The 24705-nt window shown below is 46.4% G+C and overlaps 1 protein-coding gene across 3 annotated transcripts; it reads right to left on the bottom strand.

The window, feature by feature from the left end:
- Positions 1-396: 396 nt before the first annotated feature.
- On the bottom strand, positions 397-24705 carry LOC139388291 (CXXC finger protein 5a). Of its 3 annotated transcripts, XM_071134875.1 has the most exons (4): positions 24575-24705; positions 24396-24453; positions 11401-12404; positions 397-1803 (listed from the first exon to the last, which is right to left on the bottom strand). In XM_071134875.1, the coding sequence occupies exons 3-4, from the start codon at positions 12205-12207 to the stop codon at positions 1759-1761; spliced, it is 852 nt and encodes a 283-aa protein (XP_070990976.1). In that variant the 5' UTR covers positions 12208-12404; positions 24396-24453; positions 24575-24705; the 3' UTR covers positions 397-1758. The 3 variants fall into 3 exon arrangements, with proteins under 3 accessions (XP_070990976.1, XP_070990977.1, XP_070990978.1); XM_071134876.1 differs by lacking the exon at positions 24396-24453 and having other exon boundaries at positions 24575-24630; XM_071134877.1 differs by lacking the exons at positions 24396-24453; positions 24575-24705 and adding an exon at positions 24154-24211.

Raw genomic sequence — 24705 nt, 5'->3', positions numbered from 1 at the left:
TGGGCTGGCCATTATTTTGTCTACCATGGCGATAGCCCCATAGAATGACAATGCCCCCATCCACTGTGCACGATTGTATCAGTCAACCCAATTGAACACTTATGGGAGATTCTGGAGCAGCACCTGAGACAGTGTTTTCCACCACCATCAACAAAACACCAAATTATGGAATTTCTCATGGAAGAATGGTGTTGCATCCAACACAGTTCCAGACACTTGTAGACTCTACTATGCCAAGGTGCACTGAAGCTGTTCTGGCCCAACGCCCAATTAAGACACTTTATGTTGGTGTATCCTTTATTTTGGCAGTTACCTGTACATCAACCTAACCATTGCAACAACTCCACACTATCTCTACATAGAACCTTCATGTACAACACTCTTGCATGAGGAACACTAATTAGGGCCCCCTGGGAAAAACTCACCAAAACTTTGGTTCCTACCCTGTCACTACCAGTGTTGTTTGTATTGGTTGCTAGAGCAACAGGAAACATCTGAATGAAATACACCATTTCCTCCTTCTGCTTTAATGATTTGTATTTCTCGCCCAATATTTTTTTTTAAATTATAGCATCCAATGATATGAAAAGGGAACAGATTTGAAAGATTTACCGGACATTTTCATACTTCACCCGCTGTTTTAGGGGAAAAAAACATGCAGAGACAAGTAGACAAACATCAGAACTGTAAATGTTTACACAAATACATGCATTCGTTTTTATTCACAAAACCAGTCCAATTTTCTAAATGAATACAAACATCGCTGTTGTTTTTAAAAGATGTAGCTATCAGCAACATAATTTAAAAAAAATTACAAATAAAAAATAAAGATAAATTCATGTTTCAGTGCGTTGAAATGGGTAGACTCAGATCAAGTGCCTCCTAGTGATGTCGCCCTCTGTCCTCCTCATGCCAGACACAGTCGCTAGGGCCACAGGAATGTAAGGCTGCCAGTTTCACTAAATAAAACGCTTGGAAATACAGGCCAGAAAAACACGGTTGGTTGGTTGGTTGGTTGGGGAGATTCCAGTGAGTTCTCTGGAGGTTAGCATTATCCTGCTAAAGAGTCCCCTAGACTTCTGCCCCAAAGGGTGAGAGTTGATTTTTAATTTGAATCAGAAATCTGGATTTTTACATTTTGAAACATTTCCTTTTTCTTTTAAAAGACAACCATTGATCCGTTTCAAACTATATTCTTGCAACAATATAAATCATAAAATAGACAAGGGTTTAGATAAGAACAATGGTGCTAAATTACAATAGTGCCTGCCATTAGCCACTAATTTTAAAATATAGCCATAAATGTACATTCTCTACACAAGTACTGTATCTTTCCACACGTGAACAACATTAACACCAAACACAGACATGTGTTGATTGTCCACACTCAGTCCATCATTTCTGTTAGGCAATGAACAGTTCCATGTCTGAGCGACAGAAAAGTCCTGCTGGAAACAGGACAAAATGTACCAAAATGGGAACATAGAAAAGGGAATGAATGAAAGTTGCCATAGATTATTTTCTTTATATTTAATTTTTGGTTCAAGGAATAATTAGGTGCATCCATTACTCAGTTGATTATTTTGTATCATTCCTGTTTCGTATTTTTTTTTTAACATCTTTTTATTTGTTGTTTGTTTGTTTTCTTGTCAGCCAGTGTCCATGCCCGATACAATCGAAGCGAGAGTTGGCATTGCACTTGATCGCAGAGCTTTGGGTTTGTGTAGGTAGGGGTTAGAGTGGAAGAGGGTCAGAGTCTTACTGGAACCACCGAAATGCTGCTCCTGTAGGAAGCATCACCTTCTTAGAGGGAAAAAAAAGACAAAGAGAGAGAAGAGAGAAGGAGAGGGTTAGTGGACGCAGCTTGGAGAAGATAACACATCCCTAGACTCATTCTAAACTGCAACATCTGCAGTTTGTCTCTCTCTCTGTCTCCTCTCTCTCTCTCCCCCTCTCTCTCTCTCTCTCTCTCTCTCTCTCTCTCTCTCTCTCTCTCGCTCTCTCTCTCTCTGGACATTCTTCTACCCCAGTCTAATTATTGAATAGATTCAGACAACAACATGCTCATCAAATCTCCACATCAAACACATTAACAGACACCATCACCCTCGCTCCCTGCCCACTCCTCCTCTCTTCTGCTCCACTGTCTCTCTCTGTCTCCCCCCCCCCCCCCAGGCCAGGCCAGGCCAGGCAAGCTCTATCATGGAAATCACTGCATCCCACACAGACATATCTCGTACCCTCCCCTCCTCCCTCACCTCGCTATGGCCGTCAACAGCCATGGCCCTGGCTCCATGCGAAACCTGATATGGCACATTTATTATTTAGTCACCACGCAGTCACGTCCATCTCCCATGACACCACAGCGCTCTCACTGGTGACACTGCTCTCTCTGTTCCTCCCTCACTCTTCTCTCAGAGTGGGATCTCTAGCTCTGATTGCATTGCACTAGGCAGGGCAGGCACCAAAGCAATGCAGCTGCAGGGGTTGAGTGGTCGCCTGCCAGTCATAAGATAGAGGACCGCTGGGGCTCAAGCTCGGCTCAGCCCTCGGAGCTGCAGCACGGCTGGCGTTCTGAGAAGCACAACTCTACTGCGGCACAGAATCTCACATGTTAGCTAGCACTGCCTGGAAAAAACACTCACACACACACACAAACACACTCACTTCCTCACACACACTTACACACACACCTACATACACGGGAATACATAAAATAGCACAAGAACAATATACTTATCACCTTGATAAACCACAAAGCTGATGCTACAGCTAGCTTTGTGTTTTATCAGTCGATGTCAATGTAGTAACTTAAAATAAATCACAGACTACACAAAACAATTCAGAATACGGGGAAAATAGTATTTGTAAAAGAAAAGGAGAGTCACACACTCTAGGACCTCAGATACAATCATTTTATAACCTACATTTCGACACTCAAGCTGTCTTCATCAGGGTATAGAAAGAGAGAGGGTGAGGAGGAAGCGAGAAAGAGAAAGGGGGAGGAGAGAAAGAGAGATGTGAGAAAGAGAGAGGGGGAGGAGAGAAAGAGAGAGGAGGAAGACAAAAAGAGCGAAGGGGAGGACGAGGATAGAAATAAAATAGTATTTAACATAATCAACTTTTCTCTTCTGTCATATCATTTTCACTTTGGAATATTCACAACACTAAAAAAGCAAGGTCAAGGTGGTGCAAGGGCCATAAGCACCTCACTAATGACCTTTCACCTATGACACTCAGGCACCTAGACGCTAAGCTCAATACCTTTTTCATTGTGAACTCACCGGTGACTTATTAAAGGAAAAACAATCTGAGCCAACACCTGCGACCTCCATTCTGCATAAACATGATTGTTTGTCAGGTCTGGCTAAGGGGGAAGGGGCTCCCAAGGTCACGATCATTTCCAGGCGTCCATTTCAATGTCCAGCATCTCAATCTCCGTTTATTGATTTTACTATGAATATGTTCCTGTTACGTTCCTCAATGGACGCTGCATTTAGCCTTACACGTCCCCAACCCAGGGGCCTGCTAGCCTTGCTCTAGCACGGTTAGCAGAACATTTCATACTCTGAAATGTGGCTCCAGTATCTAATTTGCTATCTTATTTGTTCTGACATAGTGTGACTCTGTTAGGGACAGCTGATCCAGGACCAGCCCATAGGGGAACATTCTCTTTAGAGCAGAGCATTAGGCTAAATACTCCCATCAATCACTTCCCATTGGACAGCCCCAGGTCCACTGGTAACAAGAACCCTTTCACCTGTGACTGTGATGTCAACTCTCCCCTCCCATCTCAGGTTGGTTAAGATAATAACTCCACTGCTGTCTGTCTGTGTCTGTATGTCTGTGTCTGTATTTCTGTATGTTTGTCTGACTGTGCTTGTCTGTCCTACTCCTACTAGTTTCTGTGTCTGCCTGGCAACATGCCTACTGATCAGTATGTCTCTGTGTCAGTCTGCATGCCTGTGTGTGTCTGTGTCAGTCTGCATGCCTGTGTGTGTCTGTGTCAGTCTGCATGCCTGTGTGTGTCTCTGTCAGTCTGCATGTCTGTGTGAGGGGGTAACAACACTCAGTGAAAGCTCTCTGGCTCAGTGTCTGCATGCCTCAAACTGGCCGTGTCATGTCACCACACAATACCTGTAGTAATACCTGTAGTGGGTCGGCTGGATCTGTCCTCTGACCATGATGCCTCAACACAGACAGACAGACAGACAGACAGACAGACAGACAGACAGACAAGACAGACAAGACAGACAGACAGACAGACAGAACAGACAGAACAGACAGAACAGGTTTTAACAAATAAACTAACACATATCCACAAAACCAAACAAAGGCCCACAAAGAAATCCAATCAGCAGACCAGAGTACAGAAACACACTTGCATTAAAATAAACACATAATCAAACAAATATAAACTCATGTTGACATAAAACATATACTTCTCTCTCTCACCCACAGAGCAAACACCAACCATGAGACTGAGACTAGTGGTGAAAACTCAGACATGCAGCAGAAAGGAAGTGTATCTCATGGGCTTTATTTATTTCCCTTCAAACGTAGCGTTCCAAAAATAAATCCAGACATCTCCAGCCAGCGAGGTGTGAAGTGGCAAAGGCCTCGACACGCTAAGGCCTCAGCACACTAAGGCCTCGGCACGCTAAGGTCTTGGCGCGCTAAGACCCCGTCACGCTAAGGCCTCGGCACGCTAAGGTCTCAGCACACAAAGGCCTTGGCACGCTAAGGCCTCAGCACACAAAGGCCTCGGCACGCTAAGGCCTCAGCACACTAAAGCCTCGGCACGCTAAGGTCTCGGCACGCTAAGGTCTCGGCACGCTAAGACCCCGTCACGCTAAGGCCTCGGCACACAAAGGTCTCGGCACAATAAGACCCCGTCGCGCTAAGGCCTCGGCACGTTAAGGCCTCAGCACACTAAGGCCTCGGCACGCTAAGGTCTTGGCACGCTAAGACCCCGTCACGCTAAGGCCTCGGCACGCTAAGGCTTCAGCACACTAAGACCCCGTCACGCTAAGGCCTCGGCACGCTAAGACCCCGTCACGCTAAGGCCTCGGCACACTAATGTCTCGGCAGGCTAAGACCCCGTCACGCTAAGGCCTCGGCACACTAATGTCTCGGCAGGCTAAGACCCCGTCATGCTAAGGCCTCAGCACACTAAGACCCCGTCACGCTAAGGCCTCGGCACGCTAAGGTCTCGTCACGCTAAGGTCTCAACAGGCTAAGACCCCGTCACGCTAAGGCCTCGGCACACTAATGTCTCGGCAGGCTAAGACCCCGTCACGCTAAGGCCTCAGCACACTAAGACCCCGTCACGCTAAGGCCTCGGCACGCTAAGGTCTCAGCACACAAAGGCCTCGGCACGCTAAGGCCTCAGCACACAAAGGCCTCGGCACGCTAAGGCCTCAGCACACTAAAGCCTCGGCACGCTAAGGTCTCGGCACGCTAAGACCCCGTCACGCTAAGGCCTCGGCACGTTAAGGCCTCAGCACACTAAGGCCTCGGCACACTAAGGTCTTGGCACGCTAAGACCCCGTCACGCTAAGGCCTCGGCACGCTAAGGCCTCAGCACACTAAGACCCCGTCACGCTAAGGCCTCGGCACGCTAAGACCCCGTCACGCTAAGGCCTCGGCACACTAATGTCTCGGCAGGCTAAGACCCCGTCACGCTAAGGCCTCGGCACACTAATGTCTCGGCAGGCTAAGACCCCGTCACGCTAAGGCCTCAGCACACTAAGACCCCGTCACGCTAAGGCCTCGGCACGCTAAGGTCTCGTCACGCTAAGGTCTCGACAGGCTAAGACCCCGTCACGCTAAGGCCTCGGCACACTAATGTCTCGGCAGGCTAAGACCCCGTCACGCTAAGGCCTCAGCACACTAAGACCCCGTCACGCTAAGGCCTCGGCACACTAATGTCTCGGCAGGCTAAGACCCCGTCACGCTAAGGTCTCGACACGCTAAGACCCCGTCACGCTAAGGTCTCAACACGCTAAGACCCCATCACGCTAAGGTCTCGACACGCTAAGACCCCGTCACTAAGACCCCATCACGCTAAGGTCTCGACACGCTAAGACCCCGTCACGCTAAGGTCTCGGCAGGCTAAGACCCCATCACGCTAATGTCTCGACACGCTAAGACCCCGTCACGCTAAGGTCTCGGCACGCTAAGGCCTCGGCACGCTAAGGCCTCGGCACTCTAACGCCTCTGCACTCTAAGGCCTCGGCACGCTATGGCCTCGGCACGCTAAAGCCTCGGCACGCTAAGGCCTCTGCACTCTAACGCCTCGGCACACTAAGGCCTCGGCACTCTAACGCCTCGGCACGCTAAGGCCTCGGCACACTAAGGCCTCGGCAGTCTAAGGCCTCGACACGCCACCTCCCTTTACTCTATTTTTACGGCCATCTTTAGGCTGCCATGAGGTTTCCATGGAAACCATCATCAAAGCACAGAGCCGCCGGCCTCTCTTTCTATTCTCACATACACACACCACATCGGACCGCATCAACTTCAAATAATGTACACTAACAATATACACTAACAATATACACTAACAATAAACAGACTAAAAATTACAAATGTGTCATAAAGGAATCATAAATATGTTATCAGAAGCATTGATTAAAAACAACCAGTTTTTTCTCTGATTTTGGGCATCTGAAAAGGTTAAAACAAACCAAGCATCAAAATACTTATTGAATCACATGACACATCTTTACAACACAACACACACTATAAGCACTATGGCTAAGTGATCTCCATCCATTAGCATCCCTGTTAGACAGTGGACTGCGTCCACGTGAGATGTGACTCTCTGGGGCTGTTTCTAGACCCCAGCTCAAGCTAACAGCAGATGACAGACTGTGGTATGCTGCTTACGAGCCGGATCGGATGACCATGATCCTCCATTTTGTCCCAGGTGCTGCCCAGGTGCCCCTGAACATGTCCTAACCTCAGTGACCAAGAGGGCTGAAGGGGGTTGGGCAATATGTTTAACCATTTCATAATGCCCCAGTTAACAGAATATAAAACAGAGTAACGTAGATAATGCTATCTGTTCTGTTTACAGTGTGGTAATACTTGATAGGGAAATATGGATTCATAGTACAAGCAATGTTGTTTTCTGTAGAGCCTGAAAGAACACCCTCCATCGGCAATATGGATGGCAGTCCTCTCAGACAAGCGCCAATAAATTATAAATGTGAACACACAAATCTGTAAGATCAATGTAGGATACATGGGCATATATCAGATGTGTTATTGTACACAATATGTCTTCTGTCATTATTCTCACCTTTGACATGGTGTTATGACATCACTCTGACTGACTGACTGACTCTGCAAGACTCTCCTCTGACCTCTTGACCTGTTGCTCAAGGCTGACCCTAACACAGAACAGTTCTAGACAGCATTGGTCTGCTAGTGCAGATGAGGCACACCATTTACCCAATCTGAAGGAGAAGTCAACAGTTCATTTGAAGATAAACTATTCCAAAACGTAAATGCTAAACAGATGATTATTACATCAAGTCCCGCGTGGCCATAATGTTAGTGTGTGACAAAACATAACAACAACAAACAATCTGATTTAAAGTAAAGTAGGAATGTTGACAGTGAAACCATGAGTTGACATCTAAAAATGGAATCCTGTCTTGGTTACAAAAGTCACAACCAGATAACATGTGGATCAAGCCTTGATTAATCTGTTGTTGCATGTCTGCTTGCAGCGCAACTCTTTATGACCAGATTACACAAACTGATCACCCTCTGTCTCATGAACGTGAGTGTTGTAGCATTGCATAGTACATACAGCCATAGGGGATATTCAGGATGTATTCTACAAACTGTATTTTGGCCAAAATAGTCATAATCACAAGAAAGAATTTGAAATGTGTGATAATTAATTTGTGAACATGCGGACATTGTTAGAGAGCACACATGTCATGATCTGGACAGCATTGTCTACTAGCATAGCTCATATAATGTACGTCTGCATCCTTACAGGAAGAGCAGGATGCTGAAAGACAGAAGATGGCAGAGCCTAATCATATCAACCTTGTATTTACATCTTAAAAAGCAACAATACATGAATCTGACCATTTTTGATGTGACGGTCGCGTCCTTTGTATAATTAATGGAGATCAATTGCATCACTCATCTTATTAACGGTAATTCATTATTGCATAAAGTCATCATGACAATTGAGGCTCATATAAATCACCTGATAACATCTATCATGCCATGGCAATATACCAAAATATTGTCATGGATGTTATGTCATTTTGTCATAGCGTGTTTATCACATCTTTATACAGTACTGGCTTTAATTGTCAAATGAAGTGGTTTAAAAACAGAATGTAATATGCTACATGAACCTTACAGAGGAAAAGAGTCCTGTGCTACTGAGGTGACCCAGAAGACAAGTTTGGAGGCCATTTAGCCAAACGGGCGTGCCACAGGAGAAAGAGAGAGGGAGAGAGGGGGGCGCCTGTGCCACAATGACACCTGGTGTTGCAGATGACAGCCCCATGGCCAGATGGACCATGCCACACACATACACACACACATTCTGCCACAGCCATCAAATACCCACAAGCACACACAATTACACTATTACACTATTACACTTTACAAATGTATGTGGACACCCCTTCAAATTAGTGGATTCGGCTATTTCAGCCACACCCGTTGCTGACCGGTGTATAAAATCGAGCACACAGCCATGCAATCTCTATAGACAAACATTAGCAGTAGAATAGCCTTAGTGAAGAGCTCAGATGCCACCTTTCCAACAAGTAAGTCCGTCAAATTTCTGCCCTGCTCGAGCTGCCCCGGTCAACTGTAAGTGTTGTTATTGTGAAGTGGAAACGTCTAGGAGCAACAACGGCTCAGCCGTGAAGTGGTAGGCCACACAAGCTCACAGAACAGGGCCGCCGAGTGCTGAAGAGCGTAGTGTGTAAAAATCATCTGTCCTCAGTTCCATTACTCACTACGACTTCCAAACTGCCTCTGGAAGCAACGTCAGCACAATAACTGTTTCCATGGCCAAGCAGACGCACAGAAGCCTAAGATCACCATGCACAACGCCAAGCGTCGGCTGGAGTGGTGTAAAGCTCGCCACCATTGGACTCTTGAGCAGTGGAAACGTGTTCTCTGGAGTGATAAATCAAGCTTCACCATCTGGCACTCCGACGGACAAATCTGGGTTTGGCAGATGCCAGGAGAACACTACCTGCCCCAATGCATAGTGCCAACTGTAAAGTTTGGTGGAGGAGGAATAGTGGTCGGGGGCTGTTTTTCATGGTTTGGGCTAGGCCCCTTAGTTCCAGTGAAGGGGAATCTTAATGCGTTTGGGGAAGGCCTTTTCCTGTTTCAGCATGATAATGCCCCTGTGCACAAAGTGAGGTCCATACAGAAATGGTTTGTTGAGATTAGTGTGGAAGAACTTGATTGGCCTGCACAGAGCCCTCACCTCAACCCATCAAACATCTTTGGGATGAATTGGAACACCAACTGCGAGTCAGGCCTAATCGCCCAACATTAGTGCCCGACCTCTATAATGCTCTTACCCTCTGAATGGAAGAAAGTCCCCGCAGCAATGTTCCAACATCTAGTGGAAACCTCCCCAGAGGAGTGGAGGCTGTTATAGCAGCAATGTTCCAACATATAGTGGAAACCTCCCCAGTGGAGTGGAGGCTGTTATAGCAGCAAAGGGGGGACCAGCTGTATATTAATGCTCATGACGAACAGGTGTCCACATACTATTGGTCATGTAGTGTATGTTCTACCACACACATTCTACCCATGAAAAACATATACACACAAACAGTATCACGCACTGCCACACTCTGTCAAACATACACTGTCAAACACACACCTACAAACACACAAACTCTCAAAATCCTAAACAGCCCATCAGACATTCTCTCTGTCACATCTCTCTCTCTTCCTATCTCCTCGTTCCTACTCACGCATACCCACAAGGCAATACTAATTTTGCAACATATGCACACAATCACACACACACACATTTGTGTGAACTGCTAAACACGCAATGACCCCCAATTAAAAAAGTCCTTCCATCTGTTTTGTGAGGGGGTAAAATGAGAGCTGTGTATCATGGGTATGGACAGGGGGATGTTCATTCAGGGCATGCGCTGCACTGCGGAGGACCGACTAAAGAGACCCCACGGTGCAATTCTACTCCTCCCCCTCCCCACCACCTGTCATTCCCTTACCCAACTCAAAGCCCTGCCCTACCAAAAAGCCCCTCCCCACCACCTGTCATTCCCTTACCCAACTCAAAGCCCTGCCCTACCAAAAAGCCCCTCCACACCACCTGTCATTCCCTTGCCCAACTCAAAGCCCTGCCCTACCAAAAAGCCCCTCCACACCACCTGTCATTCCCTTACCCAGCTCAAAGCCCTGCCCTACCAAAAAGCCCCACCACACCATCTGTCATTCCCTTACCCAGCTCAAAGCCCTGCCCTACCAAAAAGCCCCTCCCCACCACCTGTCATTCCCTTGCCCAACTCAAAGCCCTGCCCTACCAAAAAGCCCCTCCACACCCCTCTACGGAACCCTTCACTTTGGAGCTATATCCACACTGTGCAAAGAAATCAGAACAGTGCCTCACTCCATACATACACATATAAAGTTTAGTTATGTGTTTGGTTAATGTACATTCCAAACACTCTTTCCATCCCTATGCCCCATCCTGCCTGACCCCTCTGTATCCCTCTGTGACCCTCTGTGACCCTCTGTATCCCTCTGTGACACTCTGTGTCCCTCTGTGACCTTCTGTCCTTCTTTGTCTCTCTGAGACCTTCTGTATCCCTCTGTGACCCTATGTATCCCTCTGTGACCCTCTGTGACCTTCTGTCCTTCTTTGTCCCTCTGTGACACTCTGAATCCCTCTGTGTCTCTCTGTGACCTTCTGTCCTTCTTTGTCCCTCTGTGACCCTCTGTATCCCTCTGTGAACTTATGCGTCCTTCTGTGTCCCTCTGTGACCCTCTGTGTCCCTATGTGACCTTCTGTGACCCTCTGTGACCCTCTGTGTACCTCTGTGACTCTCTGTGACTCTCTGTGGCCCTCTGTGACCCTCTGTCACCCTGTGTCCCTCTGTGTCCCTCTATGTTCCTCTGTGACTCTCTGTGATTCTCTGTGGCCCTCTGTGACCCTCTGTCACCCTGTGTCCCTCTGTGTCCCTCTATGTTCCTCTGTGACTCTCTGTGACTCTCTGTGACCCTCTGTGGCCCTCTGTGACCCTCTGTCACCCTGTGTCCCTCTGTGTCGCTCTATGTTCCTCTGTGACTCTCTGTGATTCTCTGTGGCCCTCTGTGACCCTTTATGACATCTCCAGCTCTGTCTCCTCACTGAACTCTTACCTCCAGAGTGGCAGACGGTTTCTTTTTCAGCTCATCACATTTGCGGAACTTGCAGATCTGGTGGCCCGTTTTGCGGTTCCGGCAGCTGCTGCACGTCTCGCAGTTAATTCGCCGACGGCAGGGCTGGCACATGCCGCAGCGTTTCCGCTTCTTTTTGCCGGAGTTGATGGCGGAGGCCAGCTCGCTCTGCGCCGGGTACTCGGCCAGGCCAGCCATGTGCAGAGCGCTGTCGGCCAGGAACACGCCGGCTGGTGTCATGATAAACAGTCCGGGATTGAACGGGAAGCCGCCTCCCACACCGTACGGGAAGTCCGCAATACCGCCAATGGAGTCCGCAGCAGACGCACCCTCCAAGTCGTTTGCCCCTGAGATTGAATCGCTACCCCCCATCCCCATCCCCATCCCCCCCGGCAGCAGCATGTGCTCCATCCCAGCCCTCTTTAACAGCACTGCAGCCTGGGCAAAGTGCAGCAGGCCGTTCTGTCCTTCCAGGACCTGCTCCAGGGTCCGGTCCAGCTTGGCTGCCGCCAGCGCTGAGACAGTGGGCTGGGGCTGTGGGGGCGGCTGGGGCTTGGCCGGGTGGCTCTTGGTCTCTCCATTGTGATGTGCGTGTCCATTAGTGTTGGTGGGGCAGGCGGCTGTGTACTGGGAGAGGGTGCGGGACCTCTTAAGGCTCTTACTCAGAGGCTCACTGATGATGCCACTGCGGTTCCTGCGCTCGATGACAGGGACATCCTCACTGCAGCTGCTTCGCTCTAGGGCCTCGGCTGTCCGGTCTCGGCTTCCCTCCGACCGTCCGCTAGACATGTTCCAGTACGTGCAGGGCTGGGGGGGCGGGCGGGAGGGGGAGCCGAGAAGTTCTCACAGTCTGTTCTGAGCCCAGGTGAGGTGGCGCCTCCCCGCTGTGGACCAATCGGACAGCCAATCACAGGCAGGCCTTAGAGCCCTTGTGCTCTGTCTAAACTTCAGCCCTCATCCACATCCTTCCACTGTCAACCTACAAACTGGCACAGGGAGAGAGAAGGGTCCTTCAATAACAGGCTCAGTGTTGGACCTAGACAGCATCTTAGTAAACAACAGACTCCATTACATAAGACAGCTACTCTGCCATTCAGTTATGTTACCCGTTTATTAGATTGAACACAGCTAAAAAGCCAATGAGGCAGCTCCGTTAGATAGTATGTATCCCAAACATCCCATAACCACTAATAGCCAGGAAAGATGAGTCCACTTACACAACTTAAAGTTCATCAAGCCCCCCAGCTACAATACACAATAAGACAAATAAGAATATTCAGAACATAGCAAAACATGAAAATACTAAATGACAGTGACAGGAGAGAAAATGCACTTCTATGTATTCTACTCCCAATTTGACCGATGTACAACCTAAATCCCACCCTATAGGGCTAGGTTGAATGTAGCCATAGTGTTTCCCAGAAGAAAACCAAGAGACGCTGGCCTGTGGATGGTCACACTTTGCATCAAAGGGATTTGAAACAATCATTCCCACACGCTACACACTGACAAAATTAAAATCAATTTCACATGAATTAAGACTTCAGACCATGAACAATTCCCATTTTGACATCACTTTCTCCTAATAACAGAAACTTTGTCTTAGTCTTATTGGTGGTGAATCTGCTGGTAAGGGTCGCACCTCTTGGTTTTAAAGGATATTGTAACGAGTTTCGTCTTCATACGAAGGAGAGTCGGACCAAAATGCAGCGTGTGGTTTACGATCCATGTTTATTAATAATACGAAACACGAATCTCCAATACAATACTACAAAACAAAACGTAACGAAACCCTAACAGCCTATATAGTGTGAACACAGGGACACATAGGACAGGAACAATCACCCAACCAACACACAGTGAAACCCAGGCTACCTAAATATGGTTCCCAATCAGAGACAATGACGAACACCTGCCTCTGACTGAGAACCATATCAGGCTGAACATAGAAATAGACAAACAAGACATGAAACATAGAATACCCACTCAGATCACACCCTGACCAATCAAAACATAGAAAATACAAAGTAAACTATGGTCAGGGCGTGACAGTACCCCCCCCCCAAGGTGCGGACTCCGGCCGCAAAACCTGAACCTATAGGGGAGGGTCTGGGTGGGCATCTGTCCGCGGTGGCGGCTCTGGCGCTGGACGTGGACCCCACTCCATGACAGTTTTAATCCCCCTCCTAAACGTCCCTAAATAGGTTACCCACCACAATGATAACATGGGACAGAGGGACAGCTCGGGACAGAGGTAACTCGGGACAGATAGGTAGCTCAGCACTGAGAGGAAGCTCAGCACTGAGAAGAAGCTCAGCACTGAGAGGAAGCCCAGGCAGGTAGTAGAAACTACCAGAACCTGGCTGGCTGGCGGTTTCAGCAGATCCTGGTCGACTAGCAGATCTGGGAGAATCTGGTCGACTGGCGGATCTGGGAGAATCTGGTCGACTGGCGGATCTGGGAGAATCTGGTCGACTGGCGGATCTGGGAGAATCTGGTCGACTGGCGGATCTGGGAGAATCTGGTCGACTGGCGGATCTGGGAGAATCTGGTCGACTGGCGGATCTGGGAGAATCTGGTCGACTGGCGGATCTGGGAGAATCTGGTCGACTGGCGGATCTGGGAGAATCTGGTCGACTGGCAGATCTGGGAGAATCTGGACGACTGGCAGATCTGAGAGAGTCTGGACGACTGGCAGATCTGGAAGAGTCTGGACGACTGGCAGATCTGGAAGAGTCTGGTCGACTGGCAGATCTGGAAGAGTCTGGTCGACTGGCAGATCTGGAAGAGTCTGGTCGACTGGCAGATCTGGAAGAGTCTGGACGACTGGCAGATCTGGAAGAGTCTGGACGACTGGCAGATCTGGAAGAGTCTGGACGACTGGCAGATCTGGAAGAGTCTGGTCGACTGACAGCTCTGTCTGCTCCATGCTGACTGGCTGCTCCATGCTGACTGGCAGCTCTGGCTGCTCCATGCTGACTGGCTGCTCCATGCTGACTGGCAGCTCTGGCTGCTCCATGCTGACTGGCTGCTCTGGCTGCTCCATGCTGACTGGCTGCTCTGGCTGCTCCATGCTGACTGGCTGCTCCATGCTGACTGGCGGCCCTGGCTGCTCCATGCTGACTGGCGGCCCTGGCTGCTCCATGCTAACTGGCAGCTCTGGCGGCTCCTTGCAGACTGGCAGCTCTGGCGGCTCCTTGCAGACTGGCAGCTTTGGCGGCATCCTGCAGACAGGCAGCTCTGGCGGCTCCTTGCAGACTGGCAGCTCCATGCAGACTGGCAGCTCTATGCAGACTGGCAGCTCCATGCTAACTGGCAGCTCTATGCTAACTGGCAGTTCTGAACAGGCGGGAGACTCCGGCAGCGCTGTAGAGGCGGAAAGCTCTGACAGCGCTAAACAGGCGGGAGACTCCGACAGCGCTGGAGAGGAGGAGGGCTCCGACAGCGCTGGACAGGCGAGGCGCACTGTAGGCCTGATGCGTGGTACTGGCACTGGTGGTACTGGGCCAAGGACACGCACAGGAAGCCTGGTGCGGGGAGCTGCTACCGGAGGGCTGGGGTGTGGAGGTGGTACTGGAAAAACCGGACCGTGCAGGCGCACTGGAGCTCTTGAGCACCGAGCCTGCCCAACCTTACCTGGTTGAATGCTCACGGTCGCCCTGCCAGTGCGGCGAGGTGGAATAGCCCGCACTGGGCTATGCAGGCGAACCGGAGACACCGAGCGCAAGGCTGGTGCCATGTAAGCCGGCCCAAGGAGACGCACTGGGGACCAGCTGCGTAGAGCCGGCTTCATGGCATTAGGCTCGACGCTCAATCTAGCCCGGCAGACACGCGGAGCTGGAATATACCGCACCGGGCTATGCACCCGCACTGGAGACACCGTGCGCACCACTGCATAACACGGTGCCTGTCCGGTCTCTCTAGCCCCCCGGTAAGCACAGGGAGTCTGCCCAGGTCTCCTACCTGGCGTAGCCATACTCCCTGTTAGCCCCCCCCCCAAGAAATTTTTGGGGCTGCCTCTCAGGCTTCCATCCGCTACGTCGTGCTGCCTCCTCATATCTGCGCCTCTCAGCTTTCGCCGCCTCCAGTTCTTCTTTGGGGCGGCGATATTCTCCTGGCTGAGCCCAGGGTCCTCTTCCTTCTAATTCGTCCTCCCATGTCCATACCTCCTCTTTGGGCTGCTCCTGTTGCCTCTTCTCCTGCTGCACCTTTGGGCGGCTACACTCCCCTGGTTTAGCCCAGGGTCCTCTCCCGTCGAGGATTTCCTCCCATGTCCAGAAATCCTTATTGCGCGTCTCCTCGCGCTGCTCCTGCCTGTTGACACGCTGCTTGGTCCTTTTGTGGTGGGTGATTCTGTAACGAGTTTCGTCTTCATACGAAGGAGAGTCGGACCAAAATGCAGCGTGTGGTTTACGATCCATGTTTATTAATAATACGAAACACGAATCTCCAATACAATACTACAAAACAAAACGTAACGAAACCCTAACAGCCTATATAGTGTGAACACAGGGACACATAGGACAGGAACAATCACCCAACCAACACACAGTGAAACCCAGGCTACCTAAATATGGTTCCCAATCAGAGACAATGACGAACACCTGCCTCTGACTGAGAACCATATCAGGCTGAACATAGAAATAGACAAACAAGACATGAAACATAGAATACCCACTCAGATCACACCCTGACCAATCAAAACATAGAAAATACAAAGTAAACTATGGTCAGGGCGTGACAGATATACGGAACTCAAATCAAATCATATTAAGCAGATGTTATTGCGGGGGGAGTTGAAATGCTTGTGTTCCTAGCTCCAACAGTGCAATAGTATCTAACAATTCACAACAATACACACAAATATAAAAGTAAATGTTAAACATTTATTTAACTGATTAGGCGTTGACCTAATTTGCATAATATATTATCTTGTATGCATCAGATATTTGAAGAAAAAACACACAAACAGCTATACACAAAGATATATATTTTTTTTTTTTAACAAACAGGTTGCCCACTTACAACACAGTAAGTACGTTGGTTATCATTCTTGATGACATCATCAACCCTCCAACCACAAAACATATAGAGAAGATTGTAATGTAGTATTTATATAACTCATCGTCATTATGCCTTGTGGATGCCCATATCAATGGCATAGCCTATGATAATCAATAATGTTGTACTCAAAAAGAAAATATGCTCAGATACACTACATGGCCAGAAGTATGTGGACACCTGCTCGTTGAACATCTCATGCCAAAATCATGAGCTATAACAGCCTCCACTCTTCTAGGAAAGCTTTTCACTAGATGTTGGAACATTGCTGCAGGGACTTGTTTCCACAAGATCAAAAGTGAGATCGGGCAATGATCTTGGGCGATTAGGCCTCGCTCGCAGTCTGTGTTCCAATTCATCCCAAAGGCGTTTGGTGGGGTGGAGGTCAGGGCTCTGTGCAGGCCAATCAAGTTCTTCCACACCAATCTCGACAAATCATTGAATTGTCTAGAATGTAATTCTATGGTGTAGCGTTAAGATTTCCCTTCACTGGAACTAAGGGACCGAACCATGAAAAACAACCCCAGACCATTATTCCTTTACAATTGGCACTATGAATTTGGGCAGGTAGCATTCTCCTGGCATCCACCAAACCCAGATTTGTCCGTCGGACTGCCAGATGGTGAAGCATGATTAATCACTCCAAAGAACGTGTTTCCACTGCTCCAGAGTCAAATTACGAGGTTTACACCACTCCAGCCAAAGCTTGGCATTTTGCATGGTGATCTTAAGCTCGTGTGCGGCTGCTCCGCAATCGAAATCCATTTCATGATGTTCCCGACGAAAAGTTAGTGCTGAAGTTGCTTCCAGAGGCAGTATGGAACTCACTGAGCTCTTCAGTATGGGCCATTCTACTGCCAATATTTGTCTATGGAGATTGCACGGCTGTGTGCTTGATTTTATACACCTGTCAGGAACGGGTGTGGCTAAAATAACCGAATCCACACATTTGAATGTAGAGCAGTTGAAGAGTGTCATAGAAGGTATGATTGGTTGATATTTCATAGTGAAAAGTATGCCCCCTTTCTGATTTTCTCTATTTTTGCATATATTTTTTTCAGTGAATGTTATCAGATCTTCAACCAAAACCTAATATTAGATAAAGGGAACCTGAGTTTTCAAATAATAAAAAAAATATATACAGTTGAAGTCGGAAGCTTACATACACCTTAGCCAAATACATTTAAACTCAGTTTTTCACAATTCCTGACATTTGATCAGTAAAAATTCCCTGTCTTATGTCAGTTAGGATCACCACTTTATTTTAAGAATGTGAAATGTCAGAATAATAGTAGAGAGAATGATTTATTTCAGCTTTTATTTCTTTCATCACATTCCCAGTGGATGAGAAGTTTACATACACTCAATTAGTATTTGGTAGCATTGCCTTTAAATTGTTTAACTTGGGTCAAACATTTCAGGTAGCCTTCCACAAGCTTCCCACTATAAGTTGGGTGAATTTTGGACCATTCCTCCTGACAGAGCTGGTGTAACTGAGTCAGGTTTGTAGGCCTCCTTGCTCGCACTCGTTTTTTGAGTTCTGCCCACAGAACAAATTTTCTATAAGATTGAGGTCAGGGCTTTGTGATGGCCACTCCAGTACCTTTACTTTGTTGTCCTTAAGCCATTTTGCCACAACTTTGGAAGTATGCTTGGGGTCATTGTCCATTTGGAATACACAATTTCAACCAAGCTTAAACTTCCTGACATATGTCTAGAGATGTTGCTTCAATATATCCATGTAATTTTCTTGCTTTATGATTCCATCTATTTTCTGAAGTGCACCAGTCCCTCCTGCAGCAAAGCACCCCCACAACATGATGCTGTCACCACCATGCTTCACGGTTGGGATGGTGTTCTTCGGCTTGCAAGCCTCCCCCTTTTTCCTCCAAACATAACAATGGCCATTATGGTCTAACAGTTTTATTTTTGTTTCATCAGACCAGAGGATATTTATTTTAAAAAGTACAATCTTTGTCCCCATGTGCAGTTGCAAACCGTAGTCTGGCTTTTTTATGGCGGTTTTGGAGCAGTGGCTTCTTCCTTGCTGAGCGGCCTTTCAGGTTATGTCGATATACTGTAGGACTCGTTTAACTGTGGATATAGATAATTTTGTACCTGTTTCCTCCAGCATCTTCACAAGGTCCTTTGCTGTTATTCTGGGATTGATTTGCACTTTTCGCACCAAAGTACGATCATCTCTAGGAGATAGAACGCGTCTCCTTCCTGAGCGGTATGACGGCTGCGTGTTCCCATGGTGTTTAAACTTGCGTACTATGGTTTGTACAGATGAAGGTGGTACCTACAGGCATTTGGAAATTGCTCCCTAGTATGAACCAGACTTGTGGAGGTCTACAACTTTTTTCTGAGGTCTTGGCTGATTTCTTTTGATTTCCCATGATGTCAAGCAAAGAGGCACTGAGTTTGAAGCTAGGTCTTGAAATACATCCACAGGCACACCTCCAATAGACTCAAATGTTGTCAATTAGCCTATCAGAAGTGTCTAAAGCCATGACATAATTTTCTGGAATTTTCCAAGTTGTTAAAAGGCACAGTCAACTCAGTGTATGTAAACTTCTGACCCACTGGATTTGTGATACAAGTGACATAATTTGTCTGTAAACAATTGTTGGAAAAATGACTTGTTTCATACACAAAGTAGACGTCCTAACCGACTTGCCAAAACTATAGTTTGTTAACAAGAAATTTGTGGAATGGTTGAAAAACAAGTTAGCGAGCGACATTTTCAGATATTATACGTTTCTGATTTATTCAAAAAGTGATTTTTATTGTAACTTAAAGTGTACTGTTAGCTAGCTAGCTAATGTTAGCTGGCTGGCTGGCTCGCTAGCTAACGTTACGTGTATGATCTGTGTAGAAATATTATTCGTATCTCAGATCCATTTGTATTGCTAGTTATAGCCTAATGTTAGCTAGCTAACTAACAATGAACCTAGTTGATTAGCTTTAGCTACCTGTATATTCATGAAGGGTAGTAACGTTATGAGTTGTGATTATGGTTCATTGTTTAGCTAGTTTTCTAGCTACATGTCTAAACAAAAGACCTACTGTATCCTGTGCACGTGACAAAAAAACTAGATTTTATTTGATATAGTGTGTATTTACCAGAGACGGTAATGTGAAGGACAACATGACCTGCACCAAAGTCAAATTACAATATAACGTTAGGCCAATGAGACAGTGTCCAAGTTACAAAATTCTCTGGTAGAATGCCCTGCTTTTATTTCATCACACTCACAACCGTAACCTACTTTCTGTAATTAGCTTGCCATTAACTTGTATATAATGATCTTCTTGTGAGTTTATTTTCCTGTAATAATGAAAACAAATTAGCTAAAGTGAAGACGATGTCAGCTATATGATATGGTCATTACTTGAACTGGCTAGCCAGCTAACTTAACATTAGCTAGCTAGCTAACCATCTAGAAACTAACCAAAACATTGTTTAGAAAGTTGCTTTTAGTTGCCTAGTTTGCTATATTCACATATACTAAATTCACTTTTAAACGGATGGGTTTGTTGGTGTTAAAATACACCAGTTATGCTATTTTGGACCACCATGCTGCTGATGTCATGCAGCCTGTCATTTTTGTGTCTATACTTTTGAATAACGACAATGACAACTTTGATGTCAGACCACAATAGAATGTTCATGATGTCACTGAGACAACTGTACACAACATGTCGATTGACGTAGAATAAACCAGCCTTTAGTCTTAATCTTTGGTTGTTTGGTATCCTACCGTACCCACTCTGTTTAACACATGGCCTCAAATGTGATTACTTAAAGAGATGGGTGGGGCTACGGCTGAAGAGGGTGTGAACGATGGTGAATGGGTGTAGCCAAAAAAGAGCTCTCCAATAGATGCACCAAAAAATTCAAGGGACATTTTTTCAAAAGTGGTGTTACAAGTTTATCAACTTTCAAAGCAGATTTACTTTCCCAACTTCCTCAACTGTAGTGTGTGATATACCACTTTCTCTAAGTTTCTCTAGCTCTAAGTTTAGATTTTTATAAGACCGAATCGAGCCGGTCGGTAACAAATATGCAAAAGTAGAGAAAATTAGAAAGGGGGCAAATACTTTTTCACAGCGCTGTATATTCATGTCTCCTTCCTTGAAGATTTGTTGCCAGAAGTTCACTCATCTAGACTCCGTGCATCTCAAATGGTAGATGGAGCTTGTGCGTTCATTTCCTGTTGGGGGCCAGTATAGAAGAAAAGTAGAAAAAATGTATGCACTCACTACCTTAAGCCGCTCTAGATAAGAGCATCTGCTAAATGACTAAAATGTAAATGTGACTAAACATAATTGATCACGTCTGTCAATTCAACTTGATATCAGCACTTACTGTAGTGTTGGTTGGCTCTTTAAAATGTTCCTTGACAGTCCCTCTGGGGAAATATCCTGTTATTCACTATGAGCCCATTTAATGTCCACAATCCAATTGAAAAATAACACACTTATTGGGTGAGTATTTTTTCCATTCATAAATTAAAATGGACTGAAATGAATTTGACTCCAATGCTTTATTCAGAGTGTGTACTGAATAAACTGAAACATCCCAATGGCCAGCCTCCTATGAAGAGACACTATCCTACTATTCCACTGACCTGTCCCCACTCACAAACAGGCACATCCCTGAGAAAAGCTGAAGAAATGGCCGGGCCAGTCCTTATAAGGGAAACAAAGGGAAGGGGTGGGGGAGAGCATTGGGGGGTGCAGCATGTGGAAATTGGAAGGCCAGAATTAGTGGGAGGTAAAGCTTCAAAGGCAGGAGCACAGCCCCCGCATTCTCACCAGCTCAGGGGTCCGTGGCGCCACGGACCCCTGAGCCAGCCCCTCAGCCCCTCAGCTCCTCACTCTCCTGCTTCGAGTCTGACCAGGGCTCTGCTCTATCTCTCTCACACTGCTGCAGGGCCACCCGCCTGCTACACTGTCATATACAGTATGTCTGTGTGTCTCTTTCTTCCTGGTGTCCTAGTCTCGCTCCATCAAACTCAGAGTGTCTCTCTGTCTGACCCATATCCCTCACACTCTCTCCATCTCCATCAAACATGAACATGTCATTCATAGTCTATCTTTTCCCACCATCTCAGTCCCTCTTTCACAGTCTACCATTCCTCTTCCAATGTCAATGACTCTATAACAGCCTACGTCCCTCCTCCATGTCATTCACAGTCTCTCCCTTCATGTTTTCACCCTCTCTTAATTTCACTCTCACTCTGTTCCTCCTCCATGTCATTCACACGCTCCCTATGCATTTAAATGCCAGTGGTCTAACGCACTGCATCTCAGTGTTAGAGGCATCACTACAGACCCTGGTTCGATCCCGGGCTGTATCCCAACCGGCCGTGATCGGGAGTCCCATAGGGACCGGGAGTCCCAATTGGCCAAACATCGTCCGGGTTAGGGGAGGGTTTAGCCGTCATTGTAAAATAAGAATTTGTTCTTAACTGACTTGCCTAGTTAAATAAAGGTTACATTTTTTTTAATTAAAATATATTCCAAACCTGTAGACCTTACAGACTCTCTTCTCTGTCACTCAACAGTCCCCCAGTTTCTGTAACCAATCAGTGTATTATCTCTGAATAGAAATATACCAAATTCTGCTACTGCTAAGATGATGATGATAATGATGATGATGGTGGTGATGATTAGAAGGGAAAAAATGATTGCATAATGAGGAACAGGTTGGTTATATTACTGGGAAAAGGTTATGTGTATCCATTGTTATATGAGAAAAATAAATGTGCCAATGTCTTACATATTAAAAAAATACAGTGTTGTTTGTGTAGACATTGTTGTTGTTTACATCTTCCTCAATGACGTCATTACCATCATGCCAGTAGCAGCCTAAGGATCTGTAAAGGCTATCTATACTTTCTGCAGTTATGACTTCTACCACAGCTCCTTTTGTATCACCCAACTAGTCTACTTCTCCTGGTAGCATCACAAAAATGACTGCCACTATCAAACATAATAACACTTTCCCACTATGCTTTCACCAAAGCACCCACTCTCCCCCCTTATATAGGTCTACTCTACATTGATTACGTCAGTGGGAGCTGCTGGAGACATGGCTCGTGCTTCCTCCCTGGAGCTCAGAGCACGGCGGTAATTGGCCCCTCTCGGCTGAATAACCATCCCGAACAGTCTGACCATACATACTCCCCAAGGCCAACGAGAAGGGGTACTGTATGGAATCTATAAGCAAAATGGACATACCCACTAAAATAACTCAAACATCTTTGGCATATTCAAGTTTTAAAAAAGTCACACTCAAGTTATGATATAGGCCTAAGACTAATTTAGATGTTTAGAACATAGCATAATACTCTTCAAAATATTTTTTGTATTCATAAATGATTAATTAGGCCTATACAAAATAGCCTGACTATAAATATATGCAAGTTTAAAAAGTAGGCTAGATAATACTGTCAATATGGCACTTTTCAAATACTGTATGTATTAATAAATAAATAGGCCTAGTCATGTTTGTCATCAATCGTGAAACCAAAACATCTGACAACAAGCCAAAAAGTGTAATATTTTATGGGACGTTGCCAGCTCGGCTATAGGCTACTTATTAGTTCAGGTAATGCAGAGCCAAATGCAACACTTCCCTCCAGACCGCGGTCACGCTGACACTCACACATATCTTCCTAACCCCTCTCTCAACCACCCCCTCCCTGCTCTGACTCACACACGAGCAGTCACGCACTCACGTCACACTCACTCACTCACTCACTCACAGACACACACAGTCAGTCACATTTGTGCACGAGACCCATTGAAGTTTATAAGGACCAGAATTAAATATCCCACAACCTGCTGCGCCTTTCTGTTTCTTTTCCATTCCCGAGTTAAAATAGTCCAAATTGTATGCATGCCACTGTGTGTTAAATCGTGACTAATTTGCAAGAACATGAAGCCCATACGAGCGCCACTGCCGGTGGCGGATTGAGGCAGTACCAGGGGGTCGCGATAAATCCCGGCTTGCAACTGCTTTGTCACGGGGACATCGCGCGCAAGAGACTGGCTGGTCGTCGCATGCGGAACAATGAAGAACAAACATGTTCCTGTACAATAAAATCACTCTGAGAACAACTGGCATACTGTTCTTAGGATAAGTATTGGCTATGCACGAACTAAATCATAAACAAATTAAACAATATTGCTCTTTTTCATCCATTATGCATTTTCACAAAAACATTTGTTGATGATTAAAGAGAACACTGCAGAAAACAAAGTTCAGTTTCGATTTATCTCCACGTAAAAAGATGCCTCATCGCCACCTGTTATTAAAAGCATAACATTCATTAACATAATCAAGATCCAATGCAAAGTACCATAATTTCAATGGCAAATATTAACGGAGAGCGTCAAGTTTCTTGGAGCGCACGTCATTAACAGATGATTCACAGTTTAAATTTTCACCCCTTAAAATCTTTGAATGAAAGAACCGCTCTCCACAATATCTACAAACATTTTCTGCATTGACAACATTATCCGAGGAAAATTAGCAAATGAGAATGGCAGAGCAAAATGACCATTATGGCCATTCTAACCCAATAACAGTGTGTGCATCATTTCACATGCGTCTGAGAGCCGAGAATCCTAATTGTATCTAATATTAAAGCACAAAAATACCTTTTGTCTAGACTCAATGATCTGAAACCACGGTCTCTGCGGTGTCAGCGTATGGTCTGCACCAGCACGTTTGAGGGTATAGATAGAATAACCATTCTCCCATTCCCCTAGTTAACTTGATCGTTAGGAAGATGACATCCCAACTTTCAGCAGACTTCGACAAAGTATGATCCCCCCTCCCTCCCTCTTATGTAGCCTATCTGCATATTTGCAAACACGGGCCCTTTTTTATTCGCACCTACCAAACCAGAACGAAGAGGAGGGGAGGGCTCCCACTGTCCAAGCGGTCCGTCTCCAAGCCTACCGTAGAGATTGATGTCAAAAAAGAAAGAAAGACAACCTTACACTAAACTGAATTAATATAGTCCTCGCCTGTATAGAACAAGAGAGAAATTGAATAATACATTATTGTAAAACGTACTTTCTCGGAAGCTGAGCGTGTGGGCTCTCCAACCTTTCGATTCTCGCAATCCCACCTCTACATCCCCGCTCGCGGAGAAGAACATGCAAACACATTTCATAGATTTTTGGAGCTTCGCGGAAAAACCGAAA

This window comes from Oncorhynchus clarkii, chromosome 29 (genome assembly GCF_045791955.1).
Source record: "Oncorhynchus clarkii lewisi isolate Uvic-CL-2024 chromosome 29, UVic_Ocla_1.0, whole genome shotgun sequence".
Classification (NCBI taxonomy): Eukaryota; Metazoa; Chordata; class Actinopteri; order Salmoniformes; family Salmonidae; genus Oncorhynchus; species Oncorhynchus clarkii.
The sequence above is the reverse complement of the archived record's forward strand: the minus strand, read 5'-3'. Positions and strand labels throughout refer to the sequence as shown.